This window comes from Echeneis naucrates, chromosome 19 (genome assembly GCF_900963305.1).
Source record: "Echeneis naucrates chromosome 19, fEcheNa1.1, whole genome shotgun sequence".
Lineage (NCBI taxonomy): Eukaryota > Metazoa > Chordata > Actinopteri > Carangiformes > Echeneidae > Echeneis > Echeneis naucrates.
Window position 1 is genome coordinate 12353083 of NC_042529.1, and position 20217 is coordinate 12373299.

The 20217-nt window shown below is 41.2% G+C and overlaps 1 protein-coding gene across 9 annotated transcripts in view; it reads right to left on the reverse strand.

The window, feature by feature from the left end:
* The window catches only part of mrtfab (myocardin related transcription factor Ab), a 36408-nt gene that overhangs the window by 9085 nt on the left and 7106 nt on the right, over nt 1-20217 (reverse strand). For 2 of the 9 annotated variants that reach the window (XM_029527746.1, XM_029527748.1), the window contains exons 1-4: nt 9723-9873; nt 4604-4669; nt 793-848; nt 456-531 (exon numbers count right to left, since the gene is read on the reverse strand). In XM_029527746.1, coding sequence (XP_029383606.1) covers nt 456-531; nt 793-848; nt 4604-4669; nt 9723-9858 — 334 coding nt within the window. In that variant the 5' untranslated portion in view covers nt 9859-9873. Of the gene's footprint in view, nt 1-455; nt 532-792; nt 849-4603; nt 4670-9722; nt 9874-14527; nt 14550-19158; nt 19524-19655; nt 19694-20217 lie in introns of those variants that run through there. The other 7 variants (XM_029527747.1, XM_029527754.1, XM_029527752.1 and 4 more) reach the window with 6 other exon arrangements.

Consider the following 20217-nt stretch of genomic DNA (forward strand, 5'->3'; position numbering starts at 1 on the left):
ACTGTAATAACATTAACAACATGGCACCAGGTAAGTGCTTAAAGTGGATAAGAATCAATATATATTTTAGTCCATGAAAGTATTTTGAGCAAATCCACAGAGACAGGAAGATGGCTCCCTGAAGATAAGTGTGTGCTACCTGGGTAGAGAACAGGGTGCTAATGAGAACTGCAGTCACAAAACCTACTGTAAGTCTCATGGAAACTTACAACAGGAACAATGTTCAGTTCTTCCTTAAAACATTAACAACCCGGGGAGATGGGAAAGGAAATAGACCATACTCATCGAGAGAACATACCTGATACTGCTTACTGCTCAGCTCAGTTCAGTTCAGTTTTTCTTACTTTGTCTTCTTTACATAAAGGTTCATATATTTCAATTCTTACGTTTATTCTCGCCCTGAGAATTCCTCTGAATCTGAAAGGGTTAGGGTTAGGCACTTGCAGAAAACTCACCCTCCAGAATGTGCATCCTGACAAGCTCAGAGCGCTCGGGACGACTCCGGATCTTCCTCTTCAGATAGTCCTCGGTCTGGGGGAAACATAAGACATTCACATTAGGTGGGCTAGGTAATGGAAGATAGAGGCTTCCATGAGTAGTATAGTAGTTCCCTGTACTGCTCTAGTAGAATTTTTGCAGTGCCCCCCGCCCCATCTTTGTGATTTACTTCCTCCAAGTAGGTGTCTTATATTAACAGTAGAACTCAGTTACTGCTTTGTGTTTGGATGTCTATTCAGTACATATGTTTCATCTTCTCTTTACTCCATCACTCACTGAGCTTCACACACTCACCCTGGCTCGCTCTAGACTCCTCCGCTGTTCGTGAAAAGCTGCTGGGCTTTTCAATGCTGCAAGGAGAGAGAGACAGGGGAAAAAAGAGGGGGTTGGCATAAACTTATGTCGTAATGGTCCTGACAGCAACTGATGGTGAGTGAACGGATTCGGCTATTGAGGTAGACAGGTTCAAAGAATAAGAGGCTGGAGACATAAATGCATTTGCTGCTTGTCCAGGAGCAGGAACAGTTTTCCACATTAAATGCCAATTCTGTTATCACTCACAATAACTGAAACGGCAGTGGCTTTCACCGGTTTCATTTTAAGCTGTTGGAACCCTTCTGGCTTTGACACCGATGCAGCTGCAGTCCGTACCGTGGGCTTTGCTCAGGTACATTAGGTGTCATGGGACTAATACGTCATAGAACCACCTGATCAGAACCATGAGCTTCTCCTTAGCCAAACTCAGCAGTTTGATTAGCCTAAATGTAACTGAACTCCCCTCTGAGAGCTAATTGCAACACACATGACTGAGTCAATGTAGCATCTTTTCAAATAAAAAAAAATTGGAATATGAATAAGACGATTGGAATATGAAATAAATGTTTGCAGATACGAAAGAACATGATTATTTCAGTCTGTGCTAAGTCTGATCGATGGGAGTCTGGGCAACATCAATTCTTGATGCCCAGAGTTGATCTTTAAAAAGGAGCACAAAGACTGAGGAGCGAGTGGACTGATGGATAGACTGCTGCACACAAAGATCTACATTCATCAGTGCACTCAGCTGTGAGTGTCTGTAATGTACGTAGTATGTGGGTGGGAGTGGTAATGTTTTTGTAGTGTATGTGAGTGTGTGTATTTGTGTGCGTGAGTAAGAACAGCAAGCCAGTTATGGCCTCTTTTTGGCTCATCTCAAAACAACAAAAAACATCACTCAATTGAACTCAATTGTAAAAGCCTGTGTACAACTGTTCAATGTGAGAAACACCTTTTAATTACATTTGTACACCAAGAACTTGAAATCTCTTACAGTCACAGAAACTTTTTTCAAATATAAAGGCAAAGCTTAACGCACTGAAACAAAGAGGTTCATTCTATTTGGGGAAGGATATTCAGAGGACAGTGGCGGTTACAATGATGTAACATAACATTGGTCTGATTGGTCAAGAGGTGGTGAAATCCCTGCCAAGGGTGTGTGTCAGTGTGGACTTTCTGGCTACAGTGAGGCATCCACTGTGTGTGTGCCACAGATGACTGCGTGGGGGTGGGAGGCATTCATGTGTCATGCAAACCCCCTGATGTCGAAAGAAAAAAAAAACAAAAACCTACATACCAGTCGTGATATAACCGGAGGCTCAAGATCACAACCAAAGTGCAAAAAAACAAGTTTCACGGCGTGTAGGTTTAAGTGATTAAGTGATTAAGTGAGTGAGTTTGCCACATCAGATTAATCAAAGCATTTTTTATGATTCATTCATTCTATCTGTGCTTGTTTTGTGAGGGACGCTAGAGTTTCTCGTTTCACTGTTTTTATGTTCATACAACAGCAATAATTGGCATAAATATTTATTTACTGTATAAAAGTGATGTAACAGAATTCTTGAGACTTCAATATCTGTGCTATACTTGCAATTAACACGAACAACAAGACCTATATATATATATATATTATAGTATATATTATAGTATTGTAAACTATAGTTAAATAGAAAAGATGCAATCACACAGAGATGATAAAAACAAAATTTAGTGGCTATGTTTCTTATTGTTACGAACTATTGATTCAACTCTGTGCTTTTAATGTACACATGACAATATCAAACAAACTTGAAAAAAAAAAAAAAATTGTGAAAATGCAGAAAAGGAAATCTCAAACCTTTTGTATACCATGTATTCAAATCTGTGGGACCATGGGACCATGACCTGATACTACCCAGACATTTAACCTTTGCCCGTACACCACTGCCTTGACACTGACCTTTCCATCTATTATGCCACAGATGCATCACATGATTAACCTAAAGACACGGAGGCTCTGTTAATGATTGTTCAGCCACATATCTGCGTATTTGACCTTTACTAATTCACTGTTATTATTCTCTTTTGTGCACTCTTATCTCGAATCATCATGCTTCATGTTTGGACACCAGATATCGACACAGCACAACAGCAGAGACTTGGGCCCCAATGCCCCAAAATACTTAGACCAGAGAGAATAAGTGAGAAGGGTGAGGAGTTGCCCATGCACATTGGCTACTGATGCAAATCCAATATGAGGATTTGATACCATCATCACTTCCCAGAACCTAGGCCCCATATAACAATGTATTTATGTTCATATCATGATACAATTCAACTGTGGGTCATTGATGCCCCTACTTGCTTGTCAGCTGTACATATGATCTTGGTGCTCCTATAACTCAACAGGGCCCCTGACAGCTAAATGGCCTTTGCTCCATCTTACTTAGTCTCAAGGCAAGAGTCAAAACAAATACTTTCTGCTGTCATTGATAACTCTCTTATAAACCCAAGCCTTCTCTTTCTTTTTAGTCTCTGCAGGTCCAGAACAGAATGTAGACAACAAAATACTGACATTCAGATCCCAGTAAAGCTAGATGTCTGTTGCATAAGGAGGACACATTTACTGTAACAACTAAATATTCAAATTTGAAACTCCATGCTGCTGCCCACTAAAACAAACCTTCAGTGGTCTGACTGTCCACTCCTTCACTTCACTTTTTATACAAATGGATCCTGGATATTTACTGTCAGTGCACTTATGGGCTATCCATCGTTTTAAGTGGACACTGTTAATTCAGGGTTGGATTATCACTGGTGATAGAACAATACAATGTGACATGAAGGACAGCTTAAAATAGACCAAACTTGACAAGAAAAATTTTGCGATTCCCTGTGAATGACAAGTGAGCCTTTTTTTTTTTCTTTTTTTTTTTTACTCTGACCTGTTGAAACTTGGTGGTGAGCATCTTTAGATTCTCTAAATGCAAAAATAGCAACCCTGTAAGGCATTCTCCCTCCATATGAGTGCTTTTTCTGCTTCCCCATCAGTAGGTCACAGCACTGCCATATTAACTGTATGAGAATGCATTTTGGTTTTCTTGTGTGTGTGTTTTAAAGCCTGTTAAAAGAGACAAGTTGAAAATAGGTCCCCGTCTCATATGTTGCGTGGATCTGCGAAACAGGAAGTGGATACAGAAGAAGAGGAAGCTGCCCTGTTTGATAACACAATGTGGTGCAAAGACAACAAGAAGTATGACAGTCATATTGATATCACACAACTTAAACAGCTGTCATTTTGCTAAAAAATTAAATATGTAACAGATCCAAGCTTTATAATATTGGATTTCCTTCAGCTCAAACACACGCTCACAGTTTACCATTACAAGGACAATTAGACGTTACTTTGTGAATCGATGGCTCATACACAGAGCTAAGTGTTGGCTTCTTGTAACAATTCAGCCCAACTTTGACAGGCTCTGACGTAAAGTCTGATGCTGGAGCAGGAAAGATTGAACGCTTTGACCTCAACTCAAAGGCACAGACACTTCCTATTTTGTCCGCATGAGTTTCTATAAAGCTTCACAATGCTAAGATCTAAAACACGCTACATAAAAATCTACAGGTGAGACTGCGTGAGTTTGACTGTTTTCTGCATTACACACAAAGTGTGTGTATCATTGGTACAGCTATAGTATAAAGTGGAACTAACCAAACAACAATGGATCGTGGAAGTTGCACAACACAGTGTCGTCTGATTCAATGACAAAAACCCTGAGCATCACAGAGACTTTAAACAGAGACTTACGTGGCATGATCCCTTGGCTGACCAGTTCCTCTCGTGTTCGTCTCTGCTGGAGTTTGAGCTGGAGGACTGCATGAAGACAGAGGAGGTGAAGAGAGATGAGAAGAGAGAGTCAGTATCAGCTCGGTGAGTGTAAGAAACAGCAGCAAGGGAGCTCTGTGCTCTTAAAGCTTCCTTATTGTTCACTAATCAGAAGTCCATCTGCCAAATTCTGATGGAAAACCCTGCAGGGGAACCCAGATGCATTTGGCCTGACATGAAGAGGACCTGGACTCACTGGCACCCAAATCATCTTCCCATTTCCCCCTTCTTCTGAACTTTTTTTTTTTTCTCTGAAGCTACGGTGAGGCGGGTGCAAGGAGGGCGTGAGCAGAGTACTACACACTTCCTGTTTCTGGACTTTTTTTTTTCTGTGCAGCGATGTGTGTGAAAGAAAAAGTGACAATTCATAGAAGAATGATTGTGAAACAGAGAGCAAAATAATATACAAGAAACCCGCAAAGGATGCAAAAACAGGAGTGACAATTTAAACTGAACCACAAGCCGCCTATATCTGAGATTTAAAGAAAGCGTAGAATATATGGGCTGATTGCAGCGTCATTTAGAAAACAGGAAGTGCTTTTTACATAACACAGAGGTTGGGAGAGGGAGAGTTTTAAGGAACACAGAACAAGAAATGGACCATGTTTGAACTTTTGACAAATGCAAAATGTCAGCTCTTGTGCGATGTATATCACACTCATTCTCAAAATTACATACCTTTGAAATTCTCCAGAGTCCAAAGCTTGTTATTTTTCAATACAGCCTCATAAACATAAATTAATGCTAACCTGAAAATGGCAGTAAGACCCATGCAAAAGGAAGAATGTTATAGGAGAATTATTCAAATTTCTATGGCTGCGGGATCAAACAAGTGCATTGTTTTTCTTCATTTGCTGCAGTATCTGTTTCTTGCAACACATTGGCAACTAAGGTAAGTGAGGTGAACGTTTTGGTCAAGCATGCAGACAAATGACAAAAACCAACATATAGAACAACTGACTGTGGTATGGTGTTGTCCATTGTGACTGATCACACTGAACTACGCTGGTCTTCTTGGTAAGAGCCGGTTGTCATTTTGAAACCGCGATCATACAGTTTTATAAAAATCAGAGGAAGGGCCGGGTATGCTTTTACACCAAATACTATTTTTACTGACACAGACCTTCAGCTCTGCTTCACTCAGCTGTGACTCTTGTTTTATGCGTACCAGCTGTCTCTGCTGAAGCTGTGTGTGCGTGTGTGCACGCATATGTGAAGTGGAACACACCACTGAGGCTTCCCAAGCATTTCTGGCCAGGGTTGTGTCTGCTACTTTGAGGACAAGCAGCACCTGTTCCTTCCCAGTGACAAAGTGACATCACTGGTGCTTTGCAGGATAACTAAATGGTTAGCCATACTGTGTAGCTGCCGCTGCCTTAGCCCTTTGTTATGACAAACAATCCAAACCTGGATAGCAGTACTATGACTCCCGAGACTTAATGTCAGACCAATGCAAGTAAATGTCATTCTTTAGCTCTAAGTCGTTGCCGACAATCCCAGTTCCCCTCTGTTATATTTACAAGTGTGCATGCTCTAAATCTTAAGGGATCAGAGTAGCACTAGAGACTCCCATTTGAAAGCAATAACATGTCAGTTAACAGTCAGCGGTGTAAACACAGAGACCTAAACAGAGCTGGATGAGATCATGTATATGTTGCGTCCATGCAGCAGCTAAGAGACTGATTTTCCCTCTGTGCCAAGCACACAAGCAAATACTCAGGAGACTCACGTGTGTCCTGGACCCAAGCACACAAACACAAACACACACGCATAGACATGCTGACCGTGGTGTGGCACACAGCAGTATAAGATGCCAAGGTTTATTCTGGGAAAGAGAATCTTACACTTTCACTCTATCCCTGCCTCGCATCTCAGTGCTCCATCCTTCCACACCAAGTTAATGTAACAATCTTTCCTGCACCACTCTCTCATTCCCCTCACCAATTTTCATCTCAGGCAGTTAAGTGAATTGGAAACCCAAACATTGGCTGTTTAGTCCAGTAGTCGCAGTTGCGTGTAATAAAACTATGTGGGTAAACCAAATCTTATAGTAGCCATAAATAAAATGCTAGTAAAATACGTAAAAGTATGGGAGTCAGAAGGAGGTAGCTAATAAATATGGATGCATAGTTGGTATTGTAATCATAACCATGAAGTCAGATAGGGTAATGCATTTGGGAGAAAAGTGATAACTACAGTATTTTATCTGCCTTAACGTCAATGACAGTAACCGGATCCCGCATGTGTGCGTAAATTACTTCAGTAAAAAGGTGATTGAAAAACTTAAACATGACATTGTCTTTGTCTTTGAGGAGACCAGGACACACTGTGGAGTTTAAATCAGGTTTGAAGGCCATTTTGTTTAATTTAAGAAAAGGATGAAAAGGCAGGGCAGTTTTATTAGGATACTAGGCCACAGCCAAAAGTGGCCTCCGTGGTGAAGGAACACAGAGGGAGAGAAGCAGTCGAGACAGCAGAGGTGACTGCATTTATCGCTTTTAGACAAAGTGGAGAGGAGCAATAATAATTTTTCTCCTAATTCACGTCTTTGAACTTCTCTTCACAAGACAGCATCTCAAACCACAGAGCCTACCTGCTACCAGAGTGAGTCACAGTTACATAAAACGAAAAAAATTACATCCCGCATTCACATCCCATTTTCCTTCAGGGATCGGGGTGTTCAATATATCAGACATTTTTAAAATCATCAGATGCCATCATATCTTTTGAGTGAAATAGTTTTCTGTTCAGCCATAAAAGAAAATTCACCGAATGTTATTTCTATCTTTTACAAATAACAAATAACCAATGACGTAGATCTTTGACTGAATTGTATGAGTAATGTGGACATTTTACAGTTTTTTTTTATATAATAACATTTTGCATGTATTCCTTAACCCTAACCCTTTTTCTGCAGTTTTTAATGAGACACAATGATGGTGCAGCGACTTTTGGTGCAAACGATGCATATGGAGGTCACATGCATTACTGTCAACCTCCACAAGAAACCTTACATACAGTAATGTAATAAAGATTACATTTAAGGATTAAGTGGAAGAAAGAAAAGGAGGCGGGAGATGACTGAGCCAAGTTCTTAGTGGCCAACTGGGCTAATCTTGCTATGCTCACATGTAATTAGATCTGATTAAACATGTCTGTGTTTGTTACTGCCCCCAAAGACCTCTAGGCAAGGCCTGGGTAAGCCCACACACACCCACCATAGCAACACACATGAAGCAAGAATGCAACAAAGTCACACTGAGTGAGGAAGTGTGCACACGAAAAACATATGATACTGTCACAAGTCTCACAGAATGGACGTCGCACTTGGCATCGTTGGTGGAAATATGAATTTTTTGGAAAGCCTAGTAGAGCACACAAACATGTGCTCCATTTGCACAGAAGTGTAGTTTGATAGCATCTGTTGAACAGAGCGATGAATGCAGTGCCTGACCACAGCCAATGTGTCACGCAACAGGTTCACATTTTGGTGAGAATAGCCAGAGGCTGAAGGGCAGGAACAATACAAGGTTAAGGCTGCTGAAATCTTGGACTCACTCCTCCTGCCTTTGGACTGTTGCTCTGTTCTGGTGAAGCAGGGGTCTACAAGAGGCTCTGAATACTAGATATTTTTAATGTTCAAGGAAGACAAGCCAAAGTCTCAATGCTTTCGCAGTTTAATGCATTTCACAGCACTCATCCTTTCCGCAGACATCATAGATCCCTCAAAGGTTACGAACACAAAGCAGATCTGTAGAGTCATGTATGCACAATGACACTGCATCATGTTGGTCCAAGTTTCAATTTTATTAGTTTCCTTTTAACATCTTCATCACTGCAACATCGTATTGCTCCGTGTGTAGTGATTCATTGGGACTATGTTGGTTGGACAAAAGAAAACCTTGCTAACATCTGGCTTCTAAAGCCAAGGTGGAAGTCAACATCCCAGGTCCCGAGTACTTCTTGGATCTACCTCTAGTCAGGAATGGTGTAAACATGACATCTGGGTAAACATGCTGATTTTCACCCCTTGCTGTGCCGTGACATCTTTCAGAGTGCACCAGCAGGCTACGCCTTCCTCAGACTATGCTGCACTCAGGGCTGACTGCAGACTGAGTGCAGAGGACGCTCCGACACTGACAGGAGTACCAACCTCAGAATGAGACAAGACCAATCTATTTTTCCAGTCAATACAGCAACTTATAACTGGCTCTTTGATATTCCAACCTGTGTGTCTGTGCTTCGTAACTGCATGTGTTCTCCTCTGCAGTTGTGTGTCTATGTTGTCTCAGTCTGCTGTACTCTTGTCATTCCAACATAACATCAACATCCCTAATGATGCACACGTTAAACAAAAGTCAACACTGTAACCAAATCATACTATGGCGACAAAACTCTTGAGAAGCATCAACTTCCAGTCTGACTGAGATTAAGTAAAACAGTTTGACCACCATGGCTGTTTGGGTCCTTTTGATCACATTAATCAGATGTACTTTCACTCTGTTTCACAGATCCACAGGTGGCAGAAACTTATGAATGCAACATATTTGTGCCAACAGAACCCAGGGAGGAAGACAACTACCAACACGTAACCATGACAGTAAATCATGCTGATTTAATTTTTTTTCCTAATAAAATGACTTTACAAATGCTTTATGTGGAAGAAAATCCATCAACACATTTGTGACACATAATGGAATTTTACATTATATTAACTTATTTTGGCACGTTTTTTATCCAAAAGCATTTCTTATCTCGAAGCAACATGCCATGAGACTTCATCAACACAGGCTGCTATGAACTCTTTCACCTCTTGTAAACACTTTCTTAATTTAACACAGAGGGCTAGCCAGGTCTATTGGAAGGGTTTATCAGGAAGAACACATAACCACATCAACTTCCTTCCACCTAATACGGGACAATGATAAAAATCTCTTTTCTTTTGCAAACTGATTAACTATTTATATGACGAAGCCATCAAGTCAACACAAAACAAAAGACACTGTGTTTTCTGTGCTGACTGTGCCTCCAGATTGCCCACCTTCTTTTAAGCTGTGATAGACATGTCTGTCATGGTCCATCATCAGTCCTGCCTTCTCCATGTCGTCTCCCATTGCTGGAGAGCCCAGAGGGGAGGTTTCGAAGGACAGGCAATGGTTGGTGTCCAGCATTATCATTTGGAACGGAGCTCAATATTTGACAAACATTGAACCCACTCTGTTAGAAGCGTTCCTGCTCCAGGCTGGAGAGGCCAAGGCAGAAGAGTCCTTAAAGCGTCAAAAGTGCACCGGCTGTCTCTTCAGTTATCTGTTCCAGCTTTCCAAGGGAAGGGCACGAATCAGAAGACTTCCATACAAATCAAAGAAAACCGTCCTTAAAACAAAATCAAGAGGGAAAAACACTGCTACTGCCTCTCTTCTCCAAGTGCTTCTTTCCCCCGTATGAGAGTAATCGATTGGTCTATCTCAGTTTCTCTCTCTTTCTCTTCTTCCTCCTGCTCTCTCCTTCTCTTGCAGTGGGAGCCAGAGAGTCACGACAACACTGCCTCTGCGAAGGTTTCCCAAAGAGAAAGCGAGGGTGGGGGGGGGGGCACATCCACAGGATGAGTCGTGGATGAAAAGAAAAAGGGTGCAGAGGGGAGAAAAATGCAAAGAGGCCAGTGGAGGAGGAAGAGAGGACAGCAGTGAGCTCAGCAGAGAGTGCCCAGAGACTGCTCTGGCTGCTGCTGCTCCTGGCGGTCAGACACACACACACACACACACACACACACACACACACACACAAGCACCAAGCGCTGCTGATAAAGTTCTCCTGCCCAGCTGTTGCCATTCATTCACTGTTAGAGGCTGAGGGGGTCTGACACAAGCAAACCACCTCTTCCTCACCACACACAAACAACACCATTGATGACACATTTGTTCTCTTACCTCCGAGTACACAGACTTATTCTTCATAAATGGTGACTGTTAATCCATAAACTTTTTATTGGGCTTGGGGAAACAAAATATTTTTTGGATGATCTCATTTGAGTTGAATCGACCTTTGTCTAAGATACTTGTAAATCTGATACTGGGATGAATCACACCTCTTTTGAAGTGATTGATTGACATTCAATCGCCACTGCAACTCTTATCTGTTCTCTGGTACAGCTTGCCTTTGACAAGGACTCAAAATGTTTTGATCGGGCTTGATACTATTATTAGTTTGGGGCAACCCATAAATCAAAGCAGAGGTACTCTAATTCTATTGAAAAACACGATTCTTTTGCGGTCCAATACCACCATCAAACTGTCTCTGACTCCTGCAGAATGCTGATGGTAAATGCCATCCCCCCTCTCTTCACTGTTTTAAATAGCAGGGCCAGCTGGCCATAAGGGGGCTATATTCAGCTTGGTATCACCTGTACACTTTCTGGCTAAGGTTACTTCAAGGCACACACATCGGGCACACACAAACATGCACACACACACAAACTTTAAGCCCCATTTCCTTGAACAAAAAAAAAAAAAAAAAAAAAAATCAATGTTTTATGACTCATGACAGAAAGAGATACTCGGCTTTCATATATAGGACAGAGAGAAGTCATATTAATAAACCAGCAGCTTGAGTATAAATATCACATATAAAGCTCAGCACAGTGGCACTGACATCATGCCTGACCAGAACAGTGCTCCTGTGTCAGGTGTGTACAGGTGACATACATGCAGAACAACAGTGCACCTAAAAACACAGGCGACACCTTGAACAAACGGTGACTGGAGTCTACAATAACTGTCTGTCACAAGTGTGCGATTAAAGTCCACCTGCTGGTATGATTCATAGTCTGGGCAGGAAACACAGAGATGACAACACACACTAGGATTAGGATGTTGCTGTGTGGGTTGAGCCGATCTCAGTAACACTCATATACACTGTTGGCTTTACTATCTTCTCAGGGACTCGTGACTAAAATAACATACATTACCCTGTCTCTTATCATAACACCTAACTATAAGCAAGTCTTCAACTTCAAACGGCCATTTAAACTTTGGGGTCCAGGATTTTGGTCTGGCCCACACACGGAGGACCTTAAATCCTACAGTGATATAAAGCCAATGTGAGGATGGCAATTTACAGCTCAACAGTAAAGTATAAATGCTGTGTTGTTTGATATTTTCCATTGTTACTTTGACTGAGGAAATAAATATGCCAGTTTCACAGTAGCTTTTATGCGTTTAGTGCTCATAGGCCATAGTGCACGTGAGATACAGTTATTGTTTTCCATGAGCCAGAGGATACCTTAGGAACCAGAGGACTGCGTATTTTGGAGCAGTTTTCTGTAACTTTGAGTTTTGGGCTTTGCTAGTGTGACTGCTTTAACATCCAGTGATGTTTCAGCTATATGCAAATGCCAGCATGGGAACATAATGCAAATTTTTGTGATGTATAGCATATATAATGCATACCATGTTCACCATCTTAATATAGTGTGCTAGCTTACTTTTATTTGCTATGAACACATTGTACCGCTGTGGTTGATGTTAATGCCATTTATGTTGCAGGTATTTCATTATAAAACAAGGTACAATACCAGCTGGGTTTGGAAGTCACAGTGACTTTGAGTGAGAAGTTGGCAGATTACTATTTACAACTGATGCTGAGAGTAACATGACTGTTTCAAATGAACTATACACTAATCCAAGTATTACAGTCCCGACCACTGGACTGGGTGGCAATTTTAACCTTTAGCAAGAGAAATTAGCTGTCATGGCTTTGACTTTGAGAACATTCCAGTGAAGCCATTTGGCCTTGTACATCCTTATCTGTGTCTTTCTTTATCCTTACCAGCAATACAGTTCTGGGAATTAAAAAAACAAAACAAAAAACAAAACTTATTTCTAGCCAAGCAGGCAGGATACAATTACAGTACCGATGTCTTGCTGAATCACAGACCTCCTGTGGATGTGTAAATGAGTGGGAAACTCTCCCAAAACTTCTTATTGGTCATCACTGGGGTTATGGGGGGCTACAAAAATGCATCTATCATAATCACATACTTTGAAATACAGATCACTAACATTGCATTCAACAAATAAAGTTTCAAGCACAAGTTCAAGCGAGAAGAAGACTGTTACCATTATCAGACTCCGCCTCTCCATTATTTACCAATGACCTCACTCATGCTCTGTGTCTGGGCTTTCTTGGGCCCTTTATCTTATCTGAAGACACCACCTTACCTATGCTCTCTCTCTCTGTTGTCATCTTAGACAGTCACAATCTTTTCCTTTCAACACACTGCCAACAGAGTGGCTATTCATAGGTCTCTGTTCCTATACATCTCCTCCATGCAAAAAATATAAATAAGTATTTCTTGATCAAACATGTAGTTCATTTGAAGAATTGGAGAGGGTGTCAACTAAAAAGAACAACCTTTGAAATTAAGAGCAGAAGATCTGACAATGTAACCATCACTGTCAGTGAAGTAACAAGTTCAGTACCTTATCCTGTTGATTTACTACTACTTGCTGTGGCTTTCCAAACATCAGCTTCTGGTTCAACAGTGTAACAGCTGCAAAAATACAGCATGGCCTCCCACAGGATCTTTGTTATCCTCAATGGATCAAGTTGTGGCAATAAAGTCAAAATGTTTCTCTGACCTGGTCGTGGAGCATTATGAACCTCTTGGCAAAGTGTGCATGTCCTTCAGACCAAACCTGCTAAAAACAAATACCACACTACATTCCACTAACCTCTCCACAACAATTAGCAGCTTCCGCAACCCTCCCTAATCATCATGAACAAACAAGACCAGGCAAGTCTGGTCAAGGTGAACCACAGATGGGGAACTGGTGAGGAAAATTCTTATAGATGAAAGTGTTTGACTGAGAATTTCTGTCCCTAACTGACACTAGAAAACACAAGATGAACATTATCTGAAACTTGCAATGAGGTTGCTGCCTGTTATCTTATGACTTTGATTAGTCATACATCAGCCCTACACCCTGACTATCTTCACCACATTTATGATATTAGTTCTTCCTCCATATTTTAGATTATGGAAACTGAAAAGCCAGCTTGGTTTATTGTTCTGTCTGAGTTGGTTTATGCTGGTATAATAACTGTTTTTATCTATTATTATACAGCCAATGAATTAGTATGTAGTGGTCAAAATCCGAGTCAGTAAAGGAATACAAAAATGAGAAACAAGCATATCTCGCACAGTATGCAAGTGAATTGTTTATATTATAGTTTATGTATATATGTAGACCAATTCCCGTATTTTGCACTTATGCATTGAGCAGCTTGGAGCAGCAGCAGAAAAGACTGAAATCCCTACAGTAACATCTTGTTAGTCAGGGACTACATAGTCAGGGAGACCACTAGGATGACCTAGGTTTTGAACTGGTGACCAATTTGTCCCAAGTAGGTTTAATATCAAGGCGGCTGTTTAAAGAACACAAAATAGACAAATCACATAAAACCTGACCTGCTGAGAAAAGTTTCAGTCGACCATAGTAACCAACCATTAAGATTCCAGCAGGGAAAACAGAAGGTGTTTTTTCCTTTGCTTCCTGATTTTCCCCCGCCTGTTTTGTCATGGAATTTACCAGCACTGTTTGCATTTGGCTGAGAGTCAACACTGACATCAGGCCCTGGATTTCTTAGTGTTGTGTCACTGATATTTCTGAACTGTCAATAGACACAGCCTGAGGAATTGTGTTAATGATGTCTGAACCAAGTTGCTCACATTGAGGAGACTGGTAACTGCATGGCAGCCATGTGTATAGTCATAAGGAAAGAGACAGGAATCTGGCACGACAGCTTAATGTAAATGCTGCTATAGTAAGCCTGCACTTAATCACTTACTGTGTTTGTACTCTTCCAGTCCAAACACTTTGTTTGTATGGGAAGATGTAAACCTGCTGCCAGAAGCTTGTACACCAGCTCTTCATGTCTTAAAAGAGTTGTATAACTTCTTCTGGGAAGTCAGCTTCATAATCCCTTGCTGACAGATGCACAAAAAAAAAAAAAAGTGTTATTACTTAAAAGGGCGTGTTGTGTTATTGTGATATACAGATTATTATGTAAGATTATAATGTCCTCACATGAAGGAATTGTCACATTTGGTGGGAAAATATATTATGGGGGTTTATGCTATAGCTAACAAGAGAAAATAAGTATAGTCGGAGATACAAAGACTCAGCTCATGATCAGATAATCAGATGTGTTAGTTACTAACAAATCAAAAGTTTTAAGTTTTACCACTTTATTTGTCTGAAACAACTGACATTAAGGATCAGCAGCACGCAGCACACATCACACCTGTTTGTCTATTTGTACACTGATGAGGGACAAAGCATCTATAAGAGGACAAGCGCTGAATGAAAAATAAAGCCACAGGCCAGCTGGCAGCTGTTAGCATCTAGTAACATGAAGCTTCACTGTAAAAAAGAAGGGACCAGAATGGGAAGAGGAGGTGGAGGGAGAAGAGGAGGAGGGGAGGTTGTGCTCAGCAAATAAGATTTTCATAGAATAACAGCCTTAGAACAAAAAAACCAGAGTACCAGAACTGCAGAGGGTGTTCCCTGCTCAGCGATGACGACTTTGTAACACAGTTACATAACTTGAACATCTGAAAATCATTTTAATTGTAAAGAACCTTGTGACCTCCTGCCCTACTTATAGAGGAAACATAGCTTTCTTTTCTGCTTAACAAGTGGTTTCCATTTCAGCCCAAGAACAGACTAGAAGCAAAGAAAGACTGCAGGAGTGGGAGAGAAATAGGGAGGAAGACGCTGTTGGACGGAGTATTTTGTGTGGAGGGCTATGAGAAAGTCTATTTGATGCTGAGGCATTTTCTTTCATGTTGCTCTCTTCATCCTTGCCTTCCTGCCTCCGTCCTCTGCTCTTCTGTCTGTTACTGTATATAACCTCTAATAAAAGCCTGGCTCTTAATTTGCTTCAGTGACCAAAATGACAGGTTTTTATTAGACACTGACTTTTAATGGGGACAGAATTTTCTGGTATATCTGAGTATTTCATTGAGATGAGACTAAACGAAATGTAAACCAAACCAAATTTTATAGAAAGAAAAGCAGTTACAAAAAATGTTTTAATTTTGTTTGTGCTAAAGGCATTGACTGATTTGAAGGTTCTCCTTCTCCAAAACCATTTCAATTATTTTATTTTACTGTGTACAAGTGCACAACACCGTTTGCAGGAGCTTTTTCTTCAGTTCTTCAGTTAGGATTGGCATATTAGGGGAATAACAGCAAACACCCAAGACATAAACTAACACATCCAAAAACACGTCTTCTAATTTTGTGGCTGCGTGTTGGATGAGCAGTGTGATTTTACCTGCAACACTGGGGGACTGCGTGTGTGCATGAGTATGTCACTGAAGCCCTCGAACGCATAGTAGAAATTGACAGCTGATTTCCACGGCTAAAGCACTTATTCCTTTACTTTTCCAGAGAACCGACTGCAGCTCTTTGTCATGTGCTACCATAATGCAGTGGAACATTCCTGCTGTAATTTTTAACAATACAACACCAAACAAACTTTGACTGCAGCATGTTGGCTGCACGTGATGCTGCATTTATTTACATTTCTACACTTAGCAACACTGATTATAAATGAGGACAAATGAAGGTTTGCTGCAGCTGTGTCCTAAACTACACAAAATACCAATAGTGCTTCTATAAAAACAGACGCGTATACAAACAAAGCTTAACCTTAAAATGGATGTAGTGTATTATCTATTGATATAGACAGCTGAGCGTTAGTGAGTGCAATTTGTTTGCTAGTGGTAGGTAACAGTGAACAGGATTCCCATCTCCTCCATCTTGTTTTTTTTAAGACTGCCTGAAATTCTAAAGTTCATGTTATAAGCTTCAGTGTGTGTGTGTGCGTGCATGTCTTTAATGATCATTAAACTACGAGAGTGGGCTTGTACCACTGGGTCCTGTTGCCATGGGCCAACCTACGATGCTGATCAAGCTCTTTTCTGTAGCTTCAGGCTACAGATCTAAGAGAGGCTTTTTGGCTCGGTTCTCACACTTTTCATTATCTAAAAGGAATTTACTGGATCACAAATCAAGATGTGAGTGTGTTAGAGCTTGTTGAAATACTGTGCTGTCAGGACACACTGTGAAAATGGAAAGCTACCAAAGCCTGTAAGTGCATGTCCCAGCCCCCGACAGTCACATGAGTTGCGAAGTGTATATTTTGTGTGTATGTATCTGTGGCCTGGTGAGTCATGCATAGTCTGTGGGTGTGTGCGTGGTGCACTGGACATATTTAAGATTGAAGCCTTTTGAAAAATTATCTCCCTTGCATAAATATATTTCTGCCTGTATATCTAATAGATCGAAAGGTGTTTACATTCACTAAAAACGATGACATCTGGTCTTCAGTTGTTTAGATTCAGCCATTTTTGTTACTGGAAGGTCTCAGATTTGCAACAACAACCAGTTTACCTATTTTATAATTTCATATATCTTCTTCTTGCTTTGTTTCTTTTGGTGCTCAAATCATATTTTACTGCTCAGCGACAAATTCTTTAGAAGGAAGATTTTAGTCGTTGAGCTTCCTTTGAACATGGAGATTATCTAATGCTGTGACGTAGTCACTAGCAGGGAGATGAGGAGACATGCAGCTGGATTGTGTCTGCTTTAGCTGTGTGTTTAGATAAGATCGAAACATAACCCCTCCTTCCTTCCTTCCCTTCACATGTCTACTGCTACACAGTTTTTGTGGCCCTATTTAATTCTTTACTTTTCTCTGCTCTCATTTGATGTTTCTTCATTCTCTTCTCTTAACTCTGAGCATATTCCTCTTCCATCTCTTCATCTATCACTCTGTCTCATTCTTCATTCTGCTTTCTCCTCCTACTCTCAGCCAGACTGAGTGCTGTAGGAACTCTGCTGTTGGCAGCTTCCAATTCTGTTACATAACAGTACCATCAGCCTCCTTGAATCACTGCTGGGCTAGCATAGCCTCGGCAAGGCTAATATGCAGCTATTGTATTTAAATCACTGCCCTCAGCGGCATATGAATCGGACTGTTAGGGATTGGCTAGATTAGCATTTTTAATTTCTGAAAGCAAGCTTTGTCGTTTCTGGCTCAACCAGGTGCCAGCCCTAATGATATGACATCACATTGTAAGCTATTATTATTATGCAAGGGTGAGGACAAGAAGGATGTGATATTTATCTGTTTTTGTTTACAAGTCTGGCCGATGTCGCCAGCCACACCCTAAGTGATGGGATTTTAGTCTGAGTCAGAAACTTTTTCTTGACTGCTGTCTAAAAATCCTCATTTATTGTTAATAATTTTAAGTCAAAGTGGCACATGGCATCTCCAATCAAACAGCACCTTGCTCTTAACTTTCTAAGAAACCAATAACTTTTCCCAGTCCCAATAACCAACAGAGTTTGTTTATTATGACAACAAACCAATTAGTCTAGTCCAGCCAGGCTCTGAAGTCTCTGAACCGGCAATTGAACTTGCCTGTGTGCCTGCCACACAACACACACTGGTTCGCTATGGTGTGTTGTTGAAACATTGTGAAGGGCTAAATATCACTGTGGATTCTTCCTGGAGACAGCGCTGGTATGCTGTCCCCATACATTAACTATATAAAACCTACTGTGTAGTTTCCACAGTAGTAGACATAGTCTCAGCCATGATCTGGAACGAGCTGTTCTGCCTGAAATGAGTGGGTCATTCCGACTTAAATCTGGAGCAGAGTCTGTGATGACTCTAACCTACTTTTCCCCCTGGCTTCATCAGCTGGCTTCCTTCAGAGAACCCAGACTGTGCTCCCAGTTGCTCCTGCCTCAGCCAAACTTCTCCCCTCTAGATCTTGGACGTTGGCCTACAGTCTGTCCTGGGGGAGCAGTGGTGCCTTGTCTTTTTTCAGTGGGGGGTGGGAGGCCTGTCCTTTTCTGAGAAAGGTCCAATTTATCAACCACACCTTTTGACCTCAACCTATTCATCCACCCAGGACAGGCCCTGCAAAGTTGGCCCCACAAGTTATTTGCCTCTAACTCAAACCTTGAAACAACTGCTTCTACAGCATCCACGCTCTATTATGATTATCATTATCCAATTTGGTGACATCTGAAGGTTTGTGGTTTGTTTTTTCTTTTAACTAGACTTTTCCTTTGTAGCTACAATTACAATCTTCTCATAGAGCTTCCTGTAAATCTGTGATCAGGCTCATCACTGTTTCCATCCCTAACCACAAAAAAGTTTTGGATGATTTCGTTACAATATTTTGCCGCTGTGGAGCAAAGCAGAAACTCTCGTACAAACTGTCATAAACCAGCTCTTCAGACTGCAACATCTATAACATTTAACATTTATTGTCACATGCAAATAATCACACAAAAGCTGGAGTCAGTTTGAAAGTTAGGCTGGAGATCACAATTAACTTTCAGGCACTTTCATGCTTAAATAAAAGCAGAAAAACAGCATAGTGAAATGCATTTTACCTGACTGGATAGTCATTTCTCTTTGCACCATGCTGAAAGGAAGCTTCACCCTCCCGGCATGTTTAGCGACTCATAATCCCAACACATACACAGTGAGTAGTGTGAAAAAACACAACAGCAGAAGAAGGCTCAGGATAAGTCCGGCAACAGAAAAGCCACATTTAACACGTTTTCCTCTCACCGGCAGCTGGTACTCCACAGGTAGCAGTACACCTCACATTCCCTTTCCCTGGTTTGTCTGTCTACAAGTGTTAGCACACCCCGTCTCAGAGGGCGTGTGTAGGTCTGAGAGCTTGTCCCTTATTGCTCCATGGACAACAACAAGGTCCACCCATGGGCTCTGGCCTCTCTGTGGCTACACCTTTTTCTCCTCCTGCTCATGTGAACTTTATTTTGAGGTGCTCTTGAAAAGTTAAAAAAAAAAAAAAGTTAAAAACTTAAGGCCACTCCTCTGCAGTTCGGAAGTAAATGCTAAAAAGCAGAGAACCAAACCTCACCTCCTTATGCACATAACACACCCTCCCTTTCTTGCTTTCCATTTTCCCTCGCTTTCCTTCTGTTCCGTCTCGGAGAAGTTATGCAATACAGCCATTTCAGACATGACCTCCTCCTCTTCGCTCCCCCTCCTCCTCCTTATTCTGCCTTTGCAGCCCACACTCAAGCCAGCTTTTCCACCTCAAGGTTTTGAATGGTCTGAATCGCATCACCTTACTGTGACGACTTTTGTTTGCTGTAGAACAACTCAGTGGACAAATTGTAACCTAAGATAGGAGACATAAACTGCTTTTCAGTGTTATGCTCTGGTCTCAGTCCTTAATGCACATCTTCAATAAAAGCCCATCCCAAAGTCAAGAAAAAACATGTGCAGACAAATGTGTCTGCATGCACACGAGTGTCCACACGTTAAACAATAAATCTCTCACACTCCTCTCTTAACTATGAAGGAAACCTCTGTAGTAAACAGATTGTATAATGCAGTGTCTGAGATAAAGCTTTGATAAGCTTCACTATGGGGGCATTCCACACTCTTTTACTTCCACAAATCTACTGCACGTATGC